A 22529-nucleotide genomic window follows, 5' to 3' on the forward strand; every position below is an offset into this window, starting at 1 on the left:
AATCTCTGTTCCATTTTTTTTTTGCTGTGTACTAGAGACTGGTGACTAGTTCAGTGTCTGCTGGAGCGAAAGCAGCAGTATACTACTTGTAGTGGTTGGTGTGTAAACAGCTCCGCCGCAGGCTCCAAACTACATAGTAGCTATTACACTATCCAGTGAGATGAGTAAATATATCAGTACTTGTTGTGGTGACATTCTGATGCAAAAGTGAGCGATGATCAAAGCAGCCCTGGAGCTTGTTGACATTTTTCAGTTGGAGAGAATGATAAATTCTTTGCATTTCAACAATGGCAGAGTTTCGCCTGTGTTTAACATTTTAAACAACCGGTGAAAGCCGCTAATAGAGCTTTGAGATAAGTTTTTTATCTCCTAAACGGTAGAGGCACGCGGTATCGCCGGCCATAAATTAAAGCTTGGCAAACTTTTATTCAGTCGGGTGAAAAATGACCATAAATATTAATAATGAAATTCATTTCGAACTGCCGTCGGGATACACGAAGCTAGAGCGGCGCATTATGCGGAATTCTGTGCCATCTGCCAACATCTGCTTCGGTCTGCGGCCAGTGCCATGCCAGTGGCAGTGCCAGTGCCAGCGGCAGCAGCCGCAGTAGCTTTCGAAGCGGCCTCGTAGCAGGAGGCTGGTCACGTTTCGGGTGTTTGTTTTCCGTGAAGATTTTCCTCTGTATCGGGTCGGCTTTATTTGACGTTGATTTGAAACAGCAGCAACAGCAAAATCTGGTGCCTGTTGTTCCGGTTCCTGTTTCGGGCGGTGCGAACTGCCTAAATAACAGGAGCTAGACATATTTTGTCTGGCGGTGATTACGATCGACCTAATGTAGGTCGTGTGATTGTGGAAAGGAATTGAAGTTTTCATTCGTTAAGTGAATCTGTGACATTGGGACTGTCGTGTCCAGAATGTAAAAATGATTGAAAACGTTACTTTTTTGCGTTGAATTTTATCATCATAAAACAATCAAAGTTAAGTTTTCTGTCATTGTGGGGACACTATTTTACCCCCACCAACACTGTAGTAAACAAGCAATAATGCTACCTGCAGCAGTTCAGCATATTCCACGCAATCATGGAAGGAATGGACGATGAGAAATGGCAAGGCGTTGTATGATTTATGCTTCAATAACGTTTCTACGTGGATTGATAATCCACCTGCTTCTGAAGGATATGCAGTTGCACCTGTGCGTAATGTAATAACAACGTCGTGGTCATAAATTTGAAAATTCATATCCATTATGGTTACAGTGCGAGCTATAAAAAATTAACGATCATATCTCTTCACTTTTGATTGCACTTTCTTTGCCACAATATGTGCTTCTACCGTGCAGCGTCTGTTTCACGTTGATATAAGTGAAACAATGACATGTGTTTTTGTTTAATTTGCTTTTACATATCGCTTCTTATTAAACAACAGCCAATTTTTCTGACAAACTAATTCATTTTTATTCATTTTTTTGCCCATAATCGGTTGACTATTTTAAACTGATTTACTTCGCTTTTAAAATATGTAGCCTAATCGAAGGATTTTTGGGTAGTTATTAAAACTACATATCTAGCAAAAGTACACAGGAAGTTCATAGACTAGACGTGTAATCGGTGGGTTCGACTGCCAAATTTCTTCATTATTTTCTTGATAAAGTTGATAAGTTTAAAATTCGGAATTCATTTTGTCGCCAATTTCTAGAGCGACAGTTTTGAAAAGTAATTCGTTGAATAATTAGTATTATTATTATGTCAAAAAAAGCAGAAAAGTACAATTTGTACATTAGGTGATATGCCAGGCTGGATAATTTAATTTGATAGGGCTAATAAACAGCTGACCAGGAAATTAATGATGATGGATCGATGTCAGTATCAGCATTTCAGGAGGTGGTTGCAATGTCTCCAAAACGGCGGCCGATCATTCATCAGTTAGAGCAGTGATCGATGGTATGGCAGTCTGCTGTTCTGATGCTCGCAACATGGATAATTTATATTACTGATAATGGACGATAAATTGAAGCAAATTTGTCATCACGAGCTAACCCACTTGTCTGCAGTAATATAAATTGATATTCGTACAGCTTACTTGACACATTATGAATGTTTCCATTTCTAAACAAAAGAAGAGTGTTTAAGAAGACATGAGTTTTGCTATTAAAATCGTTTAACTCATTTCATTTTTTTGTACGATAACGCAAAAGACGAATTAATTCGAGTTTTTACATTCTGAATATCTCATTTAAGACTAATATTAAACATTAAAAATGATTTTATAATGTGCACACCTCTTCCCCTCTTCCCTGTGCTGTGCCTTCATGAAGTTGATCATTCAAAAAAATCTTAAAATACGACACTCGGGAAAAGTAACAGGAGCAGAGCAGGAGCAGCACAAAATATTTGTTACATTTCGCCAGCCTGGCAACCCGGTTTCTAGTGCCGCGAGAATGAGAATGACAAAAGTACAGAATAGAGCGATAGAGCCTCGGTTGAGCAGAACGGTGGGCGTCGACCAAACGCAACGCAAACCGACTGGAATTAGCACGTGCTCGATCGGGCTGCTTTCGGCGAGCTGCGATGTTACACGAACTTTTTTTTACTTTTGTGTCCATGTCCGCCGGTCCGGCAGAACAAAGGGATGAAATCAGAGATCTCCACTGATGACGGTTACCCGCCATGGCTTTTACCTGTCGCCAGGACAGGTTCTCGTCTACAGCCCGGATGTCGTTGGCTAAGCTCCGTCGCCATGAGCCTCTGGGTCTGCCTCTTCTACGCTGTCCTTGTGGATTCCAGTCGAGTGCTGCTCTGCAAACCTCGTTCGCTCCTTTCCTCAAGGTGTGTCCGATCCACTTCCACCTACGCTCACGAATTTCTGTGGCTATCGGCCGTTGATGACACCGACGATGGAGTTCCTCATTGGATATCCAATTATCAGGCCACCAGGCACGAATAATATATCGCAGGCACCGGTTAATGAATACCTGCAGTTTTTGCGTTGTCTCCGCTGAGACGCACCACGTTTCGCAGGCATACAGCAGTACGGATTTAACGTTTGAATTAAAGATTCGGGTTTTCGTACGTAGAGTGATCTGGTTTGAGCGCCAAATGTTTCGCAGACCTGCAAAGGCACCTCTGGCCTTCCTGATCCGTGTGGCTATATCAGTCTTGGTACCACCATCGGGCGTTGTTTGGCTACCAAGATATTGAAAGACGGCTACCTGCTCAACTTGTTGTCCCGCTACTGTAAAGTTGGTGGAATTGTCAGTGTTCACTACCATAGACTTAGTTTTCGCTACATTGACTGTGAGACCTGCTGCTTGGGAGCTCTCGGAGAGGTCGTCTAACTTGCTCTGCATATCGTTTCGGCGTTGTGCGAGCAAGACAATGTCGTCGGCTAGGTCGAGGTCATTTAGCTGCTCCATCGTTAGAGGATTCCAAGGCAATCCTCGATTTGGTCTACTGTCAATTGCTCCAACTAATATCTCATCCATAACGATGAGAAACAGAAGCGGTGATAAAATGCAGCCCTGTCTCACGCCAGCAGTAACCCTTATGGGGTCGGACAAGACGCCGTCGTGCAAAACCTTGCACGAGAACGCCTCGTACTGAGCCTCGATGAGATGGACTAGCTTATCTGGAACTCCTCTACGCCTAAGTGCGCCCCAGATGTTTTCGTGATTGAGTCGGTCGAACGCCTTTTCGAAATCAACGAACACCAGCAGAAGAGAGTCCTGGAATTCGTTGATCTGCTCCAATATAATGCGGAGCGTTGTGATATGGTCTACACATGATCGGCCAGCACGGAATCCAGCTTGCTGCCGCCGGAGAGTAGCGTCGATCTTCTCCTGAATCCGGTTGAGGATTACCTTACAGAGTACTTTGAGAGTAATACAGAGCAACGTGATGCCACGCCAGTTACCGCATTCCGTTAGGTCTCCTTTCTTAGGGACTTTGACCAATATGCCCTGCATCCAGTCCACCGGAAAAGCTGCGGTTTCCCAAATATTACTGAAAAGCTGATGCATCATCTGTGCTGACAAAGATGGGTCAGCTTTGAGCATTTCGGCTGAAATACGATCTATCCCTGGCGCTCTATTGGATTTCATACTCTTGATGGCAGCTACAATTTCATCCAGCGATGGCGCCTCCGAGTTCACACGATTTATTCGACGAACTGTAGGCGTCGTACGCTGCTGGTTTTGTTGGTCTCTGACATTTGAAACTCGGAAGAGTTGTTCAAAATGTTCAGTCCATCGCTTAAGCTGTTCTGTACGGTCAGTCAATAGCTGACCAGCTCTGTCCTTTAGCGGCATCTTTGTATTCATCCTGGCACCACTAAGGCGGCGAGAAATATCGTACAACAAACGGATATCACCATTGGCGGCGGCGGTTTCTCCTTGTTCGGCTAGGGAGTTAGTCCAGGCTCTCTTGTCCCGCCTACAAGCACGTTTAACAGCCCTCTCCAGTTCGGCGTATCGTTGACGGGCAGCTGTCTTAGCCGATCTGGTCCGCGCTCGCTCAATGCCGGCTTTCGCCCCTCTCCGCTCGTCGATCTTCCTCCAAGTTTCATCCGAAATCCACTCCCTCCGCCCACTGCGCGCTTTGCCGAGGGTTTCATCACTGGTCGTGATGAAGGCGTTCTTGATGCCGGACCATTGCTCTTCGACGGTTCCACCAGATGGCAACTCCGAGGCTCGAGATTCAAGTTGTTCAACAAAGGCCCTTTTCACCTCAGGATTCTCCAATCGGCGGACGTCGTAGCGGCACCCAACTTTCTCCTCCCGTCGTTGGACACGTGCGACGCGCAGACGTATCTCAGCGATAACAAGATGATGGTCGGATGCAATGTCAGCGCTGCGTTTGTTGCGTACATCAAGAAGGCTCCTTCTCCATTTCCGGCTGATGCAGATGTGGTCGATTTGGTTTTCTGTTCGGCCGTCGCGGGAAACCCACGTGACTTTATGTACTGGTCTATGGGGGAAGAGCGATCCACCAATGACCATGTCGTTATTACCACAGAATTCTGTAAACAGCTCCCCGTTTTCGCTCATCTCTCCTAGGCCATGGCGTCCCATGACGCGTTCAAGGTCCGCGTTGTTTGAGCCAATCTTCGCGTTGAAGTCGCCCATGTGAATTTGGATGTCCCCCTTCGGGATTTTCTCAACCACGCTGTTCAGCTGGCTGTAAAAGCTCTCTTTCTCCTGCAGGTCGGCAGCATCTGTTGGCGCATAGCACTGGATTGCCGTAAGGTTCCTAACCCGTGTTCTAAATCTGGCAACGATTATTCGCTCATTTATTGGTTCCCACTTCATCAGGGCCGCATGTGCCCCTGGGCTCAGTAGGAATCCAACTCCTCTTTCTCGAGTAGCATTTTCACCTCGTATGCCAGAGTAGAGCAAGACTTGTTACACGAACGCTCGTACTTTTTGCCGCTCGCATGTCGCACGGTTTGCTTCCGAGCTTTCACGAATACAGCTTGCACCAGTTGTTAACTGCGCCGCCCTGGTAGTGAAACGTGAAAACTACAGAAAGCGCAGAAGCAAACTACATGACTGCATGAATCGCGCTACTTAGCTACACGCTAAATCTGTTGCTTAATATGCTTAGTTGCTGCAAGCTAGTTGATATTATCAATGCTGAGGTTCATTTAAGCTGGGCAATTTTTTAGCAACAGGTGGAATGCAACATGTGGTACGCGACATGTTGCTCAATGTTGCTTCTGTCACCACCTGATCATTTGTGGTACGTTACCATAGTTGCTCCAAAATTTAGAAAAACTGCCGAAGTTACTGATATGCGTTTGGTTGTGCTTGAATAAGTAAAAATAAACGCATAACAGTCACAGCATGCCTTGATCATTGCGTTGCCGGTGACTAGGCAGTATTTTCAAGACCACGTGTCGTTTTTCTTTTGATAATTCACGTGCTCGTTCAATTCAATTGTTCAAAATGTCCTTTTTAACTCAAATCTCGTCCTGGTCTTTTCTTCTTTTTATTGTAATTTGTTATCGTGAGGTCGCATGATGGGGTTTGTTTGACTCAGAAGCTAGTCACTTTCCTGTGTGTCCGGAACACTCCCAGAACGTTTTCGAGTATGACCAATGTGACCCTGGACACTATATGTGACAACAAATGAACTATTCTAAACTAGCTTTTTAATTTCGAGTACCGGCTTAGAGATGTTACATGTTATATTTCAGTTAAATTCAGAAACTAATCCCCGTAGAGGTATCTGGAACATTCACGGACATGTTTAGATGTGGCCAATGACGTCTTGAACACTTTATACGACTACCAATAGTCTAGATTTACAAGTCCGTGTATTTGTAGATGTCACATGATGAGTTTGTTGTGATTCAAGGTTCAAGTCCAAGCTTTTATGTTCAAGTCCCATATATTCCGGAACTTGTTCCCACTGTAACTTCGGAATCGTTCATCCGATCCAAATCATCCTCAATTGTGTTCTTCTAGGCCATAAAATCTTCCGTTTGGTAGTTGCTGCAGTCGAATCAGACCAGGAATGTCCAAAAAACAGATGCTTATTGACCTATTTTTACTACTGTGACTGTTATGCGTTTATTTGTAATATGAGACTGACATAGTTTGATATTTTTTTCGATATTTTTGGAGCAAACATAACTTTTTTGCTTGAAATATTGAAAGAACAGTTAATTTAAAGGTGATTCCCAGGTTTATCTCAAAAGTGGTGAAAAGTCAGATGGGACTGTTATGCATTTATGGGCAGTAAAAACCTTGGCTAAAAGCACAGAGATGGTATACACTTGATATCATAGTTGATGAAGTGATAAAATGCTCAGTCCTTAGTCCACAGCTACATATTCGTTGCCAGATCATGGTGATCTTCGCGGATTTAGCAGTAAACCTGAACTTATACTTGTTGAGATATCGCCACGCCCAGTTGCAATGAAAAATTTTTGACCGAGAAGTTGCTTGAAATCCATTTTCTCGTAGCTTTCGTCATTCATCAAAAAACACGGGTTGAATTTCGTTAAAATTTGCTCGTACAAACACCTAGCACGCTTCTTGGCTACTGAATTCTGATTCAAGGGCCGGTTCGGATGTTTACTGGCACTGTAAGACCCATAGCCTCGAGCGTGATTATTCCACTCCACGTGGTTTGATAATTGACATCGTACATTCTAGCCGTATCCCGGATGGCGATGTCAGGATTCGACTTAATGCACCTCAATATTTTCCTCCTCAGCTCTCGGTCCCTAGCTCCGGTTTTCTTGAAAGTTCTTTGCCGCCTTTCCGCACCATATTATAACCCTTAAGACCATTACAAACGGTTGTTTTTGGTATTTTCAGCACTTAACCAACTTTAATTCATACCACTCCTGACCACCACGTAGGTAAAAATCAACATTGAAAGAAATTCAATATCCAAAATGAGCAAAATGATTAATAATTTAAAAATTCTAGCTTATGTTTTATGAAAAAACACCAAGAACTTGTTGCGGTACAAAGACATGATTTCATGATTTTGTGTTAGCTGACACGGTACTTCAGTATAATTTCACAACATTTCAAACTTTATTATTTCATGATTTTATTCACTCTATCGGAATCGGATTTATTTCCGTGAATATTGCAAAACACGTTTAAACCCTGTTTTTTTCGATTTGCTAATCCGTGCCTAGGGAGAAGCGTGTCAAGCGTGGTGGCACAAAGCAGGTAAGAAAATTCCACGAAACCATTCAACACGACAAGGAAGTTTGCATTTAGACAATCACAAACATTAAGCTGATGCTTAATATTCCACCCTCCATTTTCGTTTCCCCCGGACCGCCACCCCCTTACCCAAGCAAACGCACAGCGGGCCTTTTACGCAAACACTGCCGACTTCCGTTATCCAAGCAACCGTTGCGGTTGAACAAACAGCTTAAGTTGTTTGTCTCGTCTCCTCTGCCGGTCGGATTTACATACCTACATCCTGACCGAGTGTGCAATTTTCCCATGCGAACACGGGCAACAAACCGCAAATTTGTTTGAATTTACACCCGACGGCTCGTCTTTTCCCGTTTTTGCCTCCGACATAGCGCAGGAGAACACCAATGGCGTGAGAGTTTAATGGAGTACGTCGTTGTGTTTATGATTGCAAACTGCGGGGAAAAGTTTTCAATCTCTGTCTTACTCTTTATTTCATGGCTGGTGACTAGAATGAGGACACCCAGGCACCCATTATAACGGGGGAAGGGTGTAGACACAAAGAAAGCTTTCAAAGTTCGTAAAATTTCTTCGCTGGTGAAGTGAAGCCTGGCTGCTTTGATTTTATTTCCCTTTCTGACTACCGTTAGCAACGTAAAACTTTTGCTTGACGACGCGGCGTAAGTAGCAAGATTATATCGAATTGGATGCACCGAACGCAAGCAACTCTCGTCATTGGGCTTACATATAGGGGTACGCAGGGTTTGACCGCCCATCCTAATTTTACGGTGCGTCGTTCAAATTGATGTTGAGTTTATACAACATATGTATTCCGCTATTTCTAAATTGCATTTAACAGCAGTCTTTTTCAACTTTTTATGTAGTTAATAGATTATAACTTGACCATGGCTATCAATACATGCGAAAATGTTTCTTTGTTGATACACAAAAATACACTGCGTCATCGAGTTTGCTGTTGGAAAGCCGCTGTGGTGATATTTCCTTGTTGGTGCCGAATTTAGCATTTCAGTCAAAAATTTTTGTATACAGACGTTTATCCTTAATATGGTGATCTTACCCCGCTTTCCCATTTGCGTATTAGCTTTTTTTACACAAACAAGCACGTGAAGTTGAAACATGAACTACCCGGATTTCGTTAGGAAAGTCGTGTAACTTTAAGAAATACTGACGCAGACGTGTCATATTGAGATTTATTCACATTATACAAATATTTAAAATAAGAGTATACAGATTTATATAGCTTTTTGTTATATAGAATTATGCAGCACCTAAAACTGAACACCTACATACTTTCCAAACACAGATTTGAATTTTAGTACGGATTTAGGAAATCTACTGCTTTACGGTTTCGTGCATGTGATCACTTCTAAAATGTTTTACCCATAAACCACGCTAGTCGAAAATTTAGTTCAACTTAACCAACTGCTCCGACAGAGAACCAAGTTAATATATTTCCACATTATAACAATGGCACTTAATATTTTGGCAATCTAGGGCAGAACTAGCTTTTCCTATGCTTGTTCTCGTTCCATATATTTTGGTTTTCGGCATTTTCCCTAGCCGATTTTGGGCCAACGTTCGGGTTTATTTTTTTGTCCAAACATCCTCGATTTATACGGCACAACAGTACTGCTGGCGAACCAAACAAAACCTCAATCAGTAAGTTAGCTAGACCGTGAGTGTATGTGTGTGCGTCTGTGTATGTGCTCGTATACGAAAGAGCTCGCTTTTAATCATAACTTTTGAATTTCCAATTTTCGTCGTCTGTCGTTCTAACCGATGTATTGCTGCACCGCATTTTGTCTGTTAGTCCCAATTGTGGGTCAACGAAGGAAGCAAAGCCAACCAATGGAAACATGTCCCTTTGTTGTACTGTGTGGCACTGCAACGCTCCGCTAGAAGTCCTTTCTTCTACATAGTTTTGAAATTGGCTATATGTGCAAATATTTGGTCTACACTTTGCTACACCAAGGAACCACTCATAAGGTCTTGAACATGTGTGCTGTCATAACAGACCATTTCGACTGATGCAGAGCCGAGGGAAGGCATGCAGTAATTTCAATACACGGCTATTTTTGAGCGGAATATTTTGATGCTTAAAGCTCTTAGAATTACCATTGAAATTAAATTTGTTTTTTTATTACCAATAGTGCAACTATTAAGTTTAAATTATCCATCTAAGAATACATTGTTGATCGTTATTTCGTTGGTTCATTAATTCGTTAGCTTTCGGTAAACATTTTATCTGTACTGAATACCGTTCCGATAGCAACATGCTGACTTCCCTTTAGGCAAAGGAACAACATATTTCCACTTGATTCATATGCAAACTACCAAACACCGAGCTCGCCCGTTTGGTCGACTGCTGAGGCACTCTCGCCTCTATTTTATTTCAACAGATTAGAATTCATAACTCATAACAGAACAGGACACACAGAAAAGACAACATAAATTTTGGTCTGAAAATCGGTCCCACCTAGGCGGCACATCGGAATCTTATCAGCAAAGGGCAGATAAATTCACCGGAACTCGTTGTGTTGCCGATTTGGCTAAATTTTAAAGCCACTAGAACCGGCTATAAAGGAGTGTGTCCTTTCCGTCTTCGGTAAACTCAGGGGAGATGTTGCGTGCTGTTGTCCCTATTCAAAATTATCACCATGATTTCATAATGAAAGCTATCAAAATTTCTGTTTGTCAACTCATCTCACCGCTATGTTTAATAATGGAGGCCACCGGGAAGTGAAGATTCAGTTTTATGATCCTTTCCTACTACAGATTCTTTGGCCCCTCCCTCGAGGGAGAGAAATCTTTCTTAGACATACTGTCTGATATGGTGTCTGCAATGTCTGAAAAGAATGATTCTTTCTGCCACATTAAAAAAAATTGGCAGGAAGAACGTAAAATAAAATAACAATGTTTGTGTTTCACCAAACCAAGAAAACTAATTAAGAGCTGCCTTCACTGGAGATGATGACAAAAAAAACTTCAGTTTTTCCTTGTCAGTGAAAACGAACCGCAACAATTCAAAAAATAAAAAAATCCCAGTCTGCTGTTGACAGTTTATCCTACATAGTTGTCAAAGTAGGCCGAGGCCGCGACTACTGGTACAATTTCGGCTGGAATGTGGCGGTTCAACAAATAAATTGACCAACTACGGAAATTGCACTTGAGAACCCAGCGCAGTGGCACGTACTTTGCACTATGTTATTATCCACTTTCGTCGGATTTACCGCCAAACGGCAGTAGCTTTTAACCTCCAGAGAGCCGAGAACATCCACAGCAGGAAATGGCCAGAAACCCAGATGGAAATGGATTCGTGGAAACTTTTTCAATAAACGACTTCTGTCGGTCGCTGCACAAATACACGCACGCTTGCACGCACACTTGGGCGTTGGCAGACAACCAGTTGGCTCTAACTGTAACTGTAATCCAACGTGACATATCAATATTCTCGACTTCGGAGGCACTCCGCCGGGCTGCGGAACTGTATAAAAGCGAGGAAATGTCCAGCTTAAGCATTCAGCACCAGGCGACGGCGATGGCGACACGACAACAGCGGCTTGCCATTAATCAAAAGTGTGAAACGAACTTTGCCTACGCCAGTGCGAAGAGAAAACACAGTAAATCATGCACTGCGGTCGAATTGATCAACTTTCTACAGTGCGGAAACATCCTTCGCAACGGACCCGCAATCGGTGGAGGCGCATGATACACCGTGAAGCTTTGAATCTATTTGATTGTTCACAAAGATATTTATTGGATAGCGGTAAGTCCTTCTTTAAAATCATAGCAACCAACGTCAGTGGCAGCACTATGTGTAGCAATTGCAATGAACTCAAAAACACATTAAAAGAGAGAATTTTTGTAAAAAAAATCGTTCGTTCGTGTGCGGAGCTAAGTTGAACCGTGCGGATCGGAATTTTAATGAGGATAGCAGCTTCTAAGTGAAAATAATTCCGCCCTCCGGTGAAGACAGTAGTGAAAAGTGGAATACCATTGCTTAATATAGGTGCTCTTTTGCACTCAAATGCTCTGGCAAAGGAAAAGAAAATATTCATTGAAGCGAGAAAATACTCACAAACTGAAACCTACGTGTTTTGATTAGAAAATCAGCTTAAACTTCAGTGTCACTTCGCTTTTTTATGCACACAACTATCCGATCCGGTACCTGCAATTGACAGCATTTCGCTAATAACCTGTCCATTCGATTTACCGAGCCTGTCGCCAATTGACCAGCTAGCGAAGAATTCCATTATCGTTCCAGTACGAGCCTCTTCGAGCTGCTGCGGTTGAGTCCATGCATGGGTATGATGTGCCGATCGTTGCCGGGCAGCTTTCCAAGGCGCTCAGTCGCCAATGGACCAAGGAAGAGCTCATTTCGCGCAGTGATTTCCGCTCTACTCCTCTGCTTACCCTATGCCTGCATACCTGCTACGATAGTTGCCCCGGTTTGACGGTTGACTTGGAGCGCAATAGTAATTAACCGTCAGGCGCGGTAGATTTCAGCACAGTTGGGCGGCGCTCAAGCCACCGACCAAAGGAGAGGAGTAATGGAAAATAGGGTTTCACACGGTCGGTTTGCTGTTCTTTCATCTTAACTTTGTGATTATTCGTGCAGTGGCTGTAGTTTGGATAGAGACGATTTTTTTTGCATATCTGTGCTCGCTGGCTTATAATTATCTGGAAATTGTCGCAAGTGAAAATGTCGAAAGATCATCAAGATTGTACTGAACATTTTCTAATGATGTAATGATGTTGATTACAAATCATGCTGTCTGCTATTTGAGTTTTGCAAATGTGTTCTGACGAAAAAATAATCGTTATTGTCAGTTATTAGGCCGTATGAATAAAAGAGTTAGAGCAAATACTCCCATACGATTTAAATGGAAGAAGCAAAGCAAACAATTTTATTCATACGGCCTAATGTGAGAAGAAACCATACAAAAAAATATTTATTCCTCGCTTATTATTTTCTTTCTATAGTAATTTCTATTCGATTTTTACTTGTTCATTAGGTCATTACAAATACTTTATAAAGTTTTCGTCCTTCCAATGTTAAGCAACTAAAGGGTGGGAAGCAAAAAATTAGATTTTTTAAATCAAGAATAAAAAATTATGCGTTCTTACTTAGTTTAATCCAATTCTATTTTCGCTTTTCATAAATACATTATTACTTTCCATGTGAAAACCTGTCAAAAATTAGACAAAATCAAAACAAATCGAATTGTTCTTCTGTCATTATAGTTTGAACTTCATCTTCTGTTTAGTGCTAGAAGCGTCAACACTCGTTTTTCGAGTTCTTTAGGCTTTAGAACCCACAGATATTAGATTTTATACAAAAATGTTTTCCTTTTATTCAACAAATTTGTCTTGGCAATTTTTGTAGCCAATTTCAGAGAAATTTTTCTGGAAATTTTTTTACTTTGAGCTCTTATTTTTCACGTTTCTCAATTTATTTCTTCTATTTTCACATCTATTTCATTTTTCATTTTTCATTTTTCATTTTTCATTTTTCATTTTTCATTTTTCATTTTTCATTTTTCATTTTTCATTTTTCATTTTTCATTTTTCATTTTTCATTTTTCATTTTTCATTTTTCATTTTTCATTTTTCATTTTTCATTTTTCATTTTTCATTTTTCATTTTTCATTTTTCATTTTTCATTTTTCATTTTTCATTTTTCATTTTTCATTTTTCATTTTTCATTTTTCATTTTTCATTTTTCATTTTTCATTTTTCATTTTTCATTTTTCATTTTTCATTTTTCATTTTTCATTTTTCATTTTTCATTTTTCATTTTTCATTTTTCATTTTTCATTTTTCATTTTTCATTTTTCATTTTTCATTTTTCATTTTTCATTTTTCATTTTTCATTTTTCATTTTTCATTTTTCATTTTTCATTTTTCATTTTTCATTTTTCATTTTTCATTTTTCATTTTTCATTTTTCATTTTTCATTTTTCATTTTTCATTTTTCATTTTTCATTTTTCATTTTTCATTTTTCATTTTTCATTTTTCATTTTTCATTTTTCATTTTTCATTTTTCATTTTTCATTTTTCATTTTTCATTTTTCATTTTTCATTTTTCATTTTTCATTTTTCATCAACTCCAGCTGCAAGGACGTGGCCAGGACAGTGACCGGACTTTGGAGGCATTTGATTTTTTTTTAACAGCATGAAATTAAACCCCAAATTTCATGTTGCTGGTAACAAACACAAGTTCAGTATCAGCATTTATGCACCTGTTTACGCTATGCCATGCTATGCCTAACTTCAAAGACCGTTCGACCCATTTTGTACAAAAATTTTATAAAAGGCGAGCATCTTCCAAATACGGTGAGAAACGTGTTGTCCGAGCTACAAATGCTAATTCTTTGTGCGTTTCGGCATGCCAATCTTGCTTGGAATATAAAATTTAAAATTCAAAAATATACATTACACTCAAGTACTTTTTTTACACGGTTTGTTTTTTCGAATATTGAGAACGGGGTTATTTAGGGACCATTCATTTATTTCTCAATACGTTTGGGAGAGGCCCGACATTCGTCACGTATTTTGTAAATGGTCCCTAAATTGCACCGTTCTTGAGTAATCAAAAAAAACAAACCGTGTAAAAAAAGACTCGAGTGTACCGATTTAAATGCTTAACACATCAATTTTAATACCAATTAGGACAGACCAAGAAGCAGATCCTGTTTGTCCAACCGGGATCAGCCTATAATACCAAGAATAAGAAGAGGGATTTCCATGAAACTTTTAGTGGCTGATGACCAAAAAAAAGTCCTCCTCCTGTTTTCTTTTTTCCTCTCACACAAAACAAGTCGTCCTTAATTGACCAAAAAGATGCCGCAGGAAGCAGTGGCAGCAAAAACCTTACTTTACACTTGCCGGCGATCAGGCAGCGGCGAGAAAATTTTCGCTCTAAGTGCTTTACTCCTATTTATTTTCTGCAAGTAGGCAGCAACAAAAAAGCAGAAACTTTGCAACAGCCGGAACCCCGTCGATGCAGGAGATTTATGGTGAAGTGAAACTAAATTAAAAAGATTTACAAGTTCTCCTTCCAGTAGAGACTGGCTATTGTAAATCGTGACTATCCGGGAACTTACTTTACACCAAAACCAAAATACAACTTTACTGTACTTTATCTGCTGCACCGGATCTTGTCCTCGTTTTTCTTTCCTATTTGTTGTGTTTCTTTTCTTTAGCATGTCTGTTCCAGAATCCATTGAAAAAACTGTCTACATTTTAACCATCTTGCGCACCATTTGGATTTGTTGGGCCAAATACCCCTGGAATGTATTTGTGCTACCTGCATTTTAATGGCCGAAAAGCCGCGCTAAACTAAACTCACGGTGGCTAACGTTAATAAAAATTTACTTACTTCGTAATTTCGACGTGCCACCAAGTGCCAACTTGCAAGTGATGGAAAATACGGTTGCTTGTATGTGTTTGTAATCAGGTTTGTGTGTGTGCGCTTGAAACAAACAAACGACCCTTCCAGTAACACTTGCAAAGAAGATACAATAATTTATCCCATCGCAACGCCGAGAAAAGCTCTTTCTTGTCGGTACTTGGAAAATATGAAAGAGCGCAGATGACTGTTGAAGAAAAACCCTCCAGGCCATCTGCAGACAGACTGCACGAAGTGCAGCGAAAGTAGTAATTATGCTCCGCTGCAGTGTTGTCCTCCCGACGATCCACGTTCGTGCCCGTCGTGGTCGGTGGAGGATACAAAAAAGCCAGACATTTTCAATGGACCATCAAAATTCTACGTCCGTGTATGAGAGTGGCACCTTTCTTTATCCCTCGGGAGGGCGTAAAGCGCTTCAGAGATGAATAAGATGAGTCGTAAATATGTGCGAAGTGAATCGTGAAGATACAAGTACTATACACGGGGCAATGACTGCTATTTTAACACTGTTAGTTACGGTTGGGATCGAAGAAACTTTACTTTTTGAAAAAGTGCACTTTCATGCCTTAAGGATACTGCGTGTTGGTGTGTTTTCAGTAAAATTAAAGTAGCTTAATTCTATAGAATATATTTTATGAAAGAAACATGAGTGCAGTAATTTCTATTCAATAATTAAGTCTATCTACCGCCACATTTATCCTCGGATAATGACTATAATTTCTCTTCAACATATAAGATTTGATTTCAATTCGATTCTGCTTATGCATAGGTATCGAAATTCAAGATTTTTAAGGTGTTTGTCAATAGAACTTCATATTCAACGCAAAATGTTTAATGCAGGGTGAAAAAGAATAGCTTAACACCTAGCCCTCTCCCAATCGAATCACGCTAAAGTTTGCGCGACTCGATGAAACACCGAACCAAATTCTAAAGATTGTGCCAATAATAATTATCCGCCGAAAATGCGCGCTAACTTCATCATCCTGAAGAAGCAAATTTTCCCAGCGCGTCTGCAAACGGAACAAATCACTTCCAGCCCAGCAGAACGAACCAACGTGCAGACTTTTCACCGACTGAAGTAGTTCCTATTGCATCGAGGGCCTCGAGCCTATCAGGGCAGAGCGGTAGCCACAATCCATCTGCACGAGAATCGACGGTTACAGCATTCCCTACGAAGACGGTACAGAGGGTGGAACTCTTGCGAAAAAGAGCTTTTCATTAGGGCGAGCAGAAGCACTTTATCTTCGTTTTCGGGTCGTAACTTTGCTACAACGGCGCTCTCTTCGTCGTCGATTCGCCCATTCATTCATTCGTTCGTCCGTCTACCCGTCGATGACTGGAATTTTGAAAAATCACTTTTAATTTACTATTTCTACTGCTTTGCTTTGCTCCCTCGGCGATGCCGTTGAGGGGAAGGCAACATAGCAGGTCCTCTATACAGTACTAATTCGTTTCCCTTTTCTCTGATGATTTTGCAGGACGAGAAAAATCAGCTGCTGATTACCAACATTTGGCTGAAATTGGTAAGTAATTTTCGTTTGCATGGTAAGAGAAAAAATGGGAAGAAAGCTTTGACAGAGTTACGAAACTACTTCAGTCAAGGAGCATATCTTCTAGGCCTAAGAGGCAAGCAATGAAAAATACACAACGAAAACAAAAATCAATTTGTACTAGACCTTTATGACCTTCCGTCTGTTGTTTTTTCTTTTTCTTTCTCATATTTGTTGCCAATTCCAATGATTCATTTTGCAGATGGTGAAAAATGATGAAACGTTTGTGTTCCGTCGAGAACGAACAGTTGCCAGTCGGCATTCTCTCGTAAGGATAATTTGCCGATGACTGGAATTGATTGCTTATTATTTTGTATTGAATCGACGGTGATAACCTGTACGTTTGTTTCCATCCATATCGATTGCTGGCCATGTGTGTATTTACAGATCAATTACGGAAATATGTACTTCAAAGCTCTCGTTATGGTATGAAATATATGGTCTCTTTCATACCCGTGAACTCGAACGCACTACCGTGATCCGCTGTCACACCTCTCCGCCAGGGCTCATGCAATATGTTCGGCCCGCTTCAAGTAAACTGGAAATGAACCGTTTTCGCCAGATGGCTGACGGCCTGTTGACGGAATGCGAATTTTCCAGCCACGGCGAAAACGTGAGTCAACTCCGGTATGCATGTGGTCCTTCACATTACGTGCAGTGGCTACATATATAACCTACTGAATAGCTAGTCAGTGTTGATGCTTCTGTGCTGCTTTCCTAGTTCGAAAACTGGCGGTTTGAACTAATTTACGAGTGACAGCACAGGACTAACTATGATATAGCTGTTAGCTTGAATAGAGCCTTTCCAATTGACTAAGTAATTATATTTAATGAATACACTTTTAGAATTTTGAAAAAGTACATGAAAATGGTTTTAGTGTGTTTATTGCAAAACTTGATTCTGGGATGTATTACCAAAATTTTCTTATCTTCACTTTCCGTTATTATGTTCATTTGTGTCATTCATTTGCATTGCACACGTGGATTGAACATCTACCGAAGGAACAGCTATTTTGTGATGTTTTTTCTTTGTCTGGTCGTGACCTTACTTTTTTTCTTTGACATATTCATACATCGCTTTTCGGGTCTACAAAATCATGTTTGATCGAGCTGAACTTTTATAATATTTGGTCAACAGGTAAAAAAGCAAAGCCATAGAAATAAACGTCATTAGAGTACTAGAGTTATTTGGATACATGGCAATTACGGGCCTAGTGCTACAATCCTAATGACTCTTTAGTAGCACCGCCCGCATTCAAACATATGACTACTAGGTTGTGAAGCCCCAGCATCGTACCCCGAAGCTGGGTGGTTGTCAACAGGTTATTGACCTTACTTAAATTAAATTCTCAATTCAAAATTTACTGATATGTTTTAATACTAAATATCTTTAAAATATATGGGATGCAAGAACCAGGAAACCCCTATTCCATCAACACGTATTTTCAATAATGAATAATGCACACTGCAGCTTCAGCTGGATCTGTCACAAAATGCACCGCCTGCTGTATCCTTCTTATTTGCCACCTGCTCTCTGTCTGTGCAGTGCTTGTGTTTCGTTCTACCAGCCATGCTGCCGTGCCGGTATGCAATTCCAGCAGCAGCCAGCAGCAGTTTCGTAGCGATGACGATAATAATGATGACGACAACGACGATCACTGTGAGTGTCGTGAATTTATCCACCCACATTGTGAATCCGTTCTCAAAGCCATGGCGAAAACGACGGGGAGGTGGCACAGAAGGACTGCACTGTTCGTGTAACAGAGACAGCGACGTAAACATAATATGAATCGAATTTATGACTGTGCGCGATTTATGCTGCCATCGGCATCGGGTGAAAGGCTGCCAAGGGGTAGACTGCTGGCTACGGAGCTGCCTGATATTTAGACAATTGAAAATTGTGGTTGACATCCGACCGTGCTGCCACGATAGGATTCAACATGGTCTGCACAAGGCTGAAGTGGGGGTCATGGCCCGTCGAGCTTAACAGTGAAATCGATACAGCAGTTCAACCAGCAGGAAGTGCTGGATTTGCCGTGTACCTTGGCGTTGTTGCCCCAACGTTCCGCGTCTGTGCGCCATGACTCGGTGGTTGAGAATTAATGTTCCGCGAAATGTGATTTTGAAACGGAATCCATTAAAGAGCAGTTCTGTCGTTATTCGCATGCTAACAAACTTTGACTCCACTAATTTTCATCCCAAATTAATACCGCATTGGCGTTCCACCAATTCTGATGCCACAGACTAATAGACGTAACACTATAGCATCGTTCCATCGCCAACAAAAATGATCATTTGAAATTTCGCGAATTTGAAATTTCACGCGAGTCGCTTTGCGTAATTGCTTTTTTGCTAGACTTAGAATTCATCATTTAAACAAAATTTGGCTACAAAATCTGTTCGAAGTGTTACGCTTATTAGTCTGTGCTGATGCTGAGGTTTGAAATTGAGATTTATATGGCTAATTTTTTGGGCTGCTAAATAGCTGACAGCGGCAAAAAACCAAATTACTCGAGAGCAACAACCACGGGAAGCATCTTTATTGCTATCAGGTAAAATTACTCCCCCGAGAGCCGATGTTTCCATGTGTGTATGTAAAGGACACAAGTTGTATCATTCATGCATAATTAATTAATCGCTCTGTTGCAATATTTATAGTCTGTTTTATCCTCTCCAGGGAATACGCTTCGGATATACTCAGTGTGGTGTTCCGATAGCGACAGAAAATGGCACTAATTGAAACTGATACTTCCGAATTCCGCTCCACTGTCACTGTGTCACTAACTATGCGGTATGCCGGGCATGGCAAGGTACTCGCAGTTGTAGAGCACGTTGGACAATCAAGCAATTTGCAGGTCGAATTTCTCCGTGTCAGCGAGACAAACTGTCCGACCGACCGACAGACCAACATACTGCTAGGATCCGGCTACCATCATATCGGGGCTTTGTCTTTGTGCGACTAGACGAGACAGCACTGCGGGCGACAAGTGGCAGTGCAAAGCCATTACCCAGTCATAAAAGTTATCGTAACACGTAGAGCAATAGTAATTTCGACGGATTGTTTAGCAAACATTTACGAGTCTGGTTTCAGATGTGTGTGTGTGCGTGTGTTTATGTGTTTGCAGGTGGAGGTAGCTATTCCCATGAGCTAGCAATCCCTGGAAAAATTTAAATGCAGCAAAAAAGTTGATTTCAATCGTACAATAGTCAGCTCTCTATTGAGCCAATTATAAAGCTGGAAAAGTTTCAATTATATTAGAGTTAAAATTTCTATGCCAAGCCAAATAGCGACGCTGTGCAACAGTGTATTAACGTTTAATGCTATAAATTTATTTTCAAACTGCGGATTTAACAAAGAAAAAATTAAAATATTATATCAAACTGGAAGCTTATGTTGTCTTATGTGATAAAAATGACTAACAATAAAATTGAAAGTTGCTACACCATGTGTGATATCTACTCTATGTCCTGGTTTACTCTTTCAATCCTAAGCAAAACAAAGACCCTTCGTAACCACTGAACAATCTCCTCGAGTGATTCTATACGCCACAGAGGACTTCGCTCTCATCGTCTTCGGGCTGTTTTGCCGTTGCCTTTGTTTATCCTTCAACTCTTTAAGGATTCTTAGCTTGTATACATACACTATTTCAAGTAAGAACGACTGTTGTATAACCACGTGTGCTTTGTAAGACGTTACTTGCATCGTTGGTTTCTTCGGCAGCTTTTAGCTATGATTTTGACTGATCAAGAAATACAGGAATTGTAAACGCACACAATTTCAATTGCGACTCTTAATCACCGATTGGATTGATTTTCCTATTTTTATTACGCATGCTGATTGAAACTTAATAGTAATATTATTATTATTATTTTTTAAGTAGGTAGCAAGTGAGTGCAGAAAGCGACCTTTTCACTATATAACGGTCCAAAAATGCAAAACAGAAATAGTATCACATACCAATCGATAGAATTCGACGATCGTGTATCGTGTGTGTACGACGCTTGACTTAAATTGTCTGTTTCTCGAAGACGGCTGAACCGATTCGTGCGCTATTATTTTTTGTTTGAATTGTGTCATAGCCTAATAGATTCCCAAAATGTGCCTATCGCATGTAGGAACTAAAAATATTATGATGTGCCTGGAAGCAGTGAGACAAAAAGCAAAGTTCTGCTCAAACCGTGTTGAACTTCAACGGCAGGCACCGTCTGCCACGACATGTTGGTTTCATTCCCGAACCCACCTGACAAGTACATTTGAAGTATTTAGAATGAATTCTTGCGTTCAAAATTATCCATCATTACAACATAATTGCCGAAACATTCATTAAAATGGCAATGATTAGATCCGAAAGCAATGCAGACGTTAAGTTTCACTCCCACACCCACCTAACAAGTATAATTGTAACATCGAGTTTTTTTTAAATTCTGGAATGTAATTAATTGAAAACTGCTGTGAATTTTAAAAAATTGTTTGAATATACGTAAAAATTTTGGGGAATTACTTACAAAACGCAATCTTTTGATAGAAATTACACAATAAGCACGTCATTTATGAATCGAATGGTATACGAACCATTTTTTTCTTATGTGGACTCATCACTGCGACCAGTACTGCTGATTTGTTGGGATATCGCCCGGGCGTTTGCTATAAACTTACACAGTATTTTAGGCGTGCTTGTGCGTATTGGGGTTATCCTTCTTTCAATCTAGCTATACTTCAGCCACCTTACTCTTGCATGCCAGTACTGTCTCTAATTACAGTCATCCCTGGTGAGGCTGATTTAACAATTAGAGTGACTTTCTGTGTCAAGCACTCCATTGTGGTAATATAGAATTTACGAAGGAAGCGTAATGCAGGCCTGAGAATAGACCCGTGCTAAAATCACTTTGACATCTAATAGCCTGGTTCTACTAAAATTCGAACTCACAATCATTGGCTCGTCTAAACAGATTCGGCAACCTTGCGACTACAGAGCCCCGATATGAACCATAAAATTATACTGAAAATTGGCGGAGTTATTAGCTTTCAAAATCATTCAAAATCAGCGTTCAGTCATGCCACCAACTTCACAGTAGCGGGACAATAAGTTGAGCAGGTAGCCGCCTTTCAATAGCTTGGTAGCCAAACAACGCCCGATGGTGGTAACAAGACTGATATAGCCACACGGATCAGGAAGGCCAGGGGTGCCTTTGCAGGTCTGCGAAACATTTGGCGCTCAAACCAGATCACTCTACGTACGAAAACCCGAATCTTTAATTCAAACGTTTAAACCGTACTGCTGTATGCCTGCGAAACGTGGTGCGTCTCAGCGGCGACAACGCAAAAACTGCAGGTATTCATTAACCGGTGCCTGCGATACATTATTCGTGCCTGGTGGCCTGATAATTGGATATCCAATGAGGAACTCCATCGTCGGTGTCATCAACGGCCGATAGCCACAGAAATTCGTGAACGTAGGTGGAAGTGGATCGGACACACCTTGAGGAAAGGAGCGAACGAGGTTTGCAGAGCAGCACTCGACTGGAATCCACAAGGACAACGTAGAAGAGGCAGACCCAGTGGCTCATGGCGACGGAGCTTAGCCAACGACATCCGGGCTGTAGGCGAGAACCTGTCCTGGCGACAGGTAAAAGCCATGGCGGGTAACCGTCAGCAGTGGAGATCTCTGATTTCATCCCTTTGTTCTGCCGGACCGACGGACATGGACACATACGTAAGTAAGTACTTACTTACTATTAGAGATACTTACTCCCTATTAGACGTAGTCCTACGTAAAAAAAGCTGTGGCTAAAACTAAAACTTTTCTGAATCTTATCGTAGATTGAAGACATAACGGTTTTGTTATCTACAACCACACTTGTTTAATAAATTCAAACTTTGAACTTTT

At 41.0% G+C, this 22529-nt stretch overlaps 1 protein-coding gene across 1 annotated transcript in view; it reads left to right on the plus strand.

Annotated features, from left to right (window-relative positions):
• LOC128743541 (neuronal acetylcholine receptor subunit alpha-7-like) overlaps positions 1-22529 on the plus strand; it is a 129121-nt gene that overhangs the window by 47360 nt on the left and 59232 nt on the right. Inside the window, exon 3 of the mRNA XM_053840142.1 lies at positions 16570-16614. Coding sequence (XP_053696117.1) covers positions 16570-16614 — 45 coding nt within the window. The remainder of the gene's footprint in view (positions 1-16569; positions 16615-22529) is intronic.

This window comes from Sabethes cyaneus, chromosome 1, assembly GCF_943734655.1.
Source record: "Sabethes cyaneus chromosome 1, idSabCyanKW18_F2, whole genome shotgun sequence".
NCBI lineage: Eukaryota > Metazoa > Arthropoda > Insecta > Diptera > Culicidae > Sabethes > Sabethes cyaneus.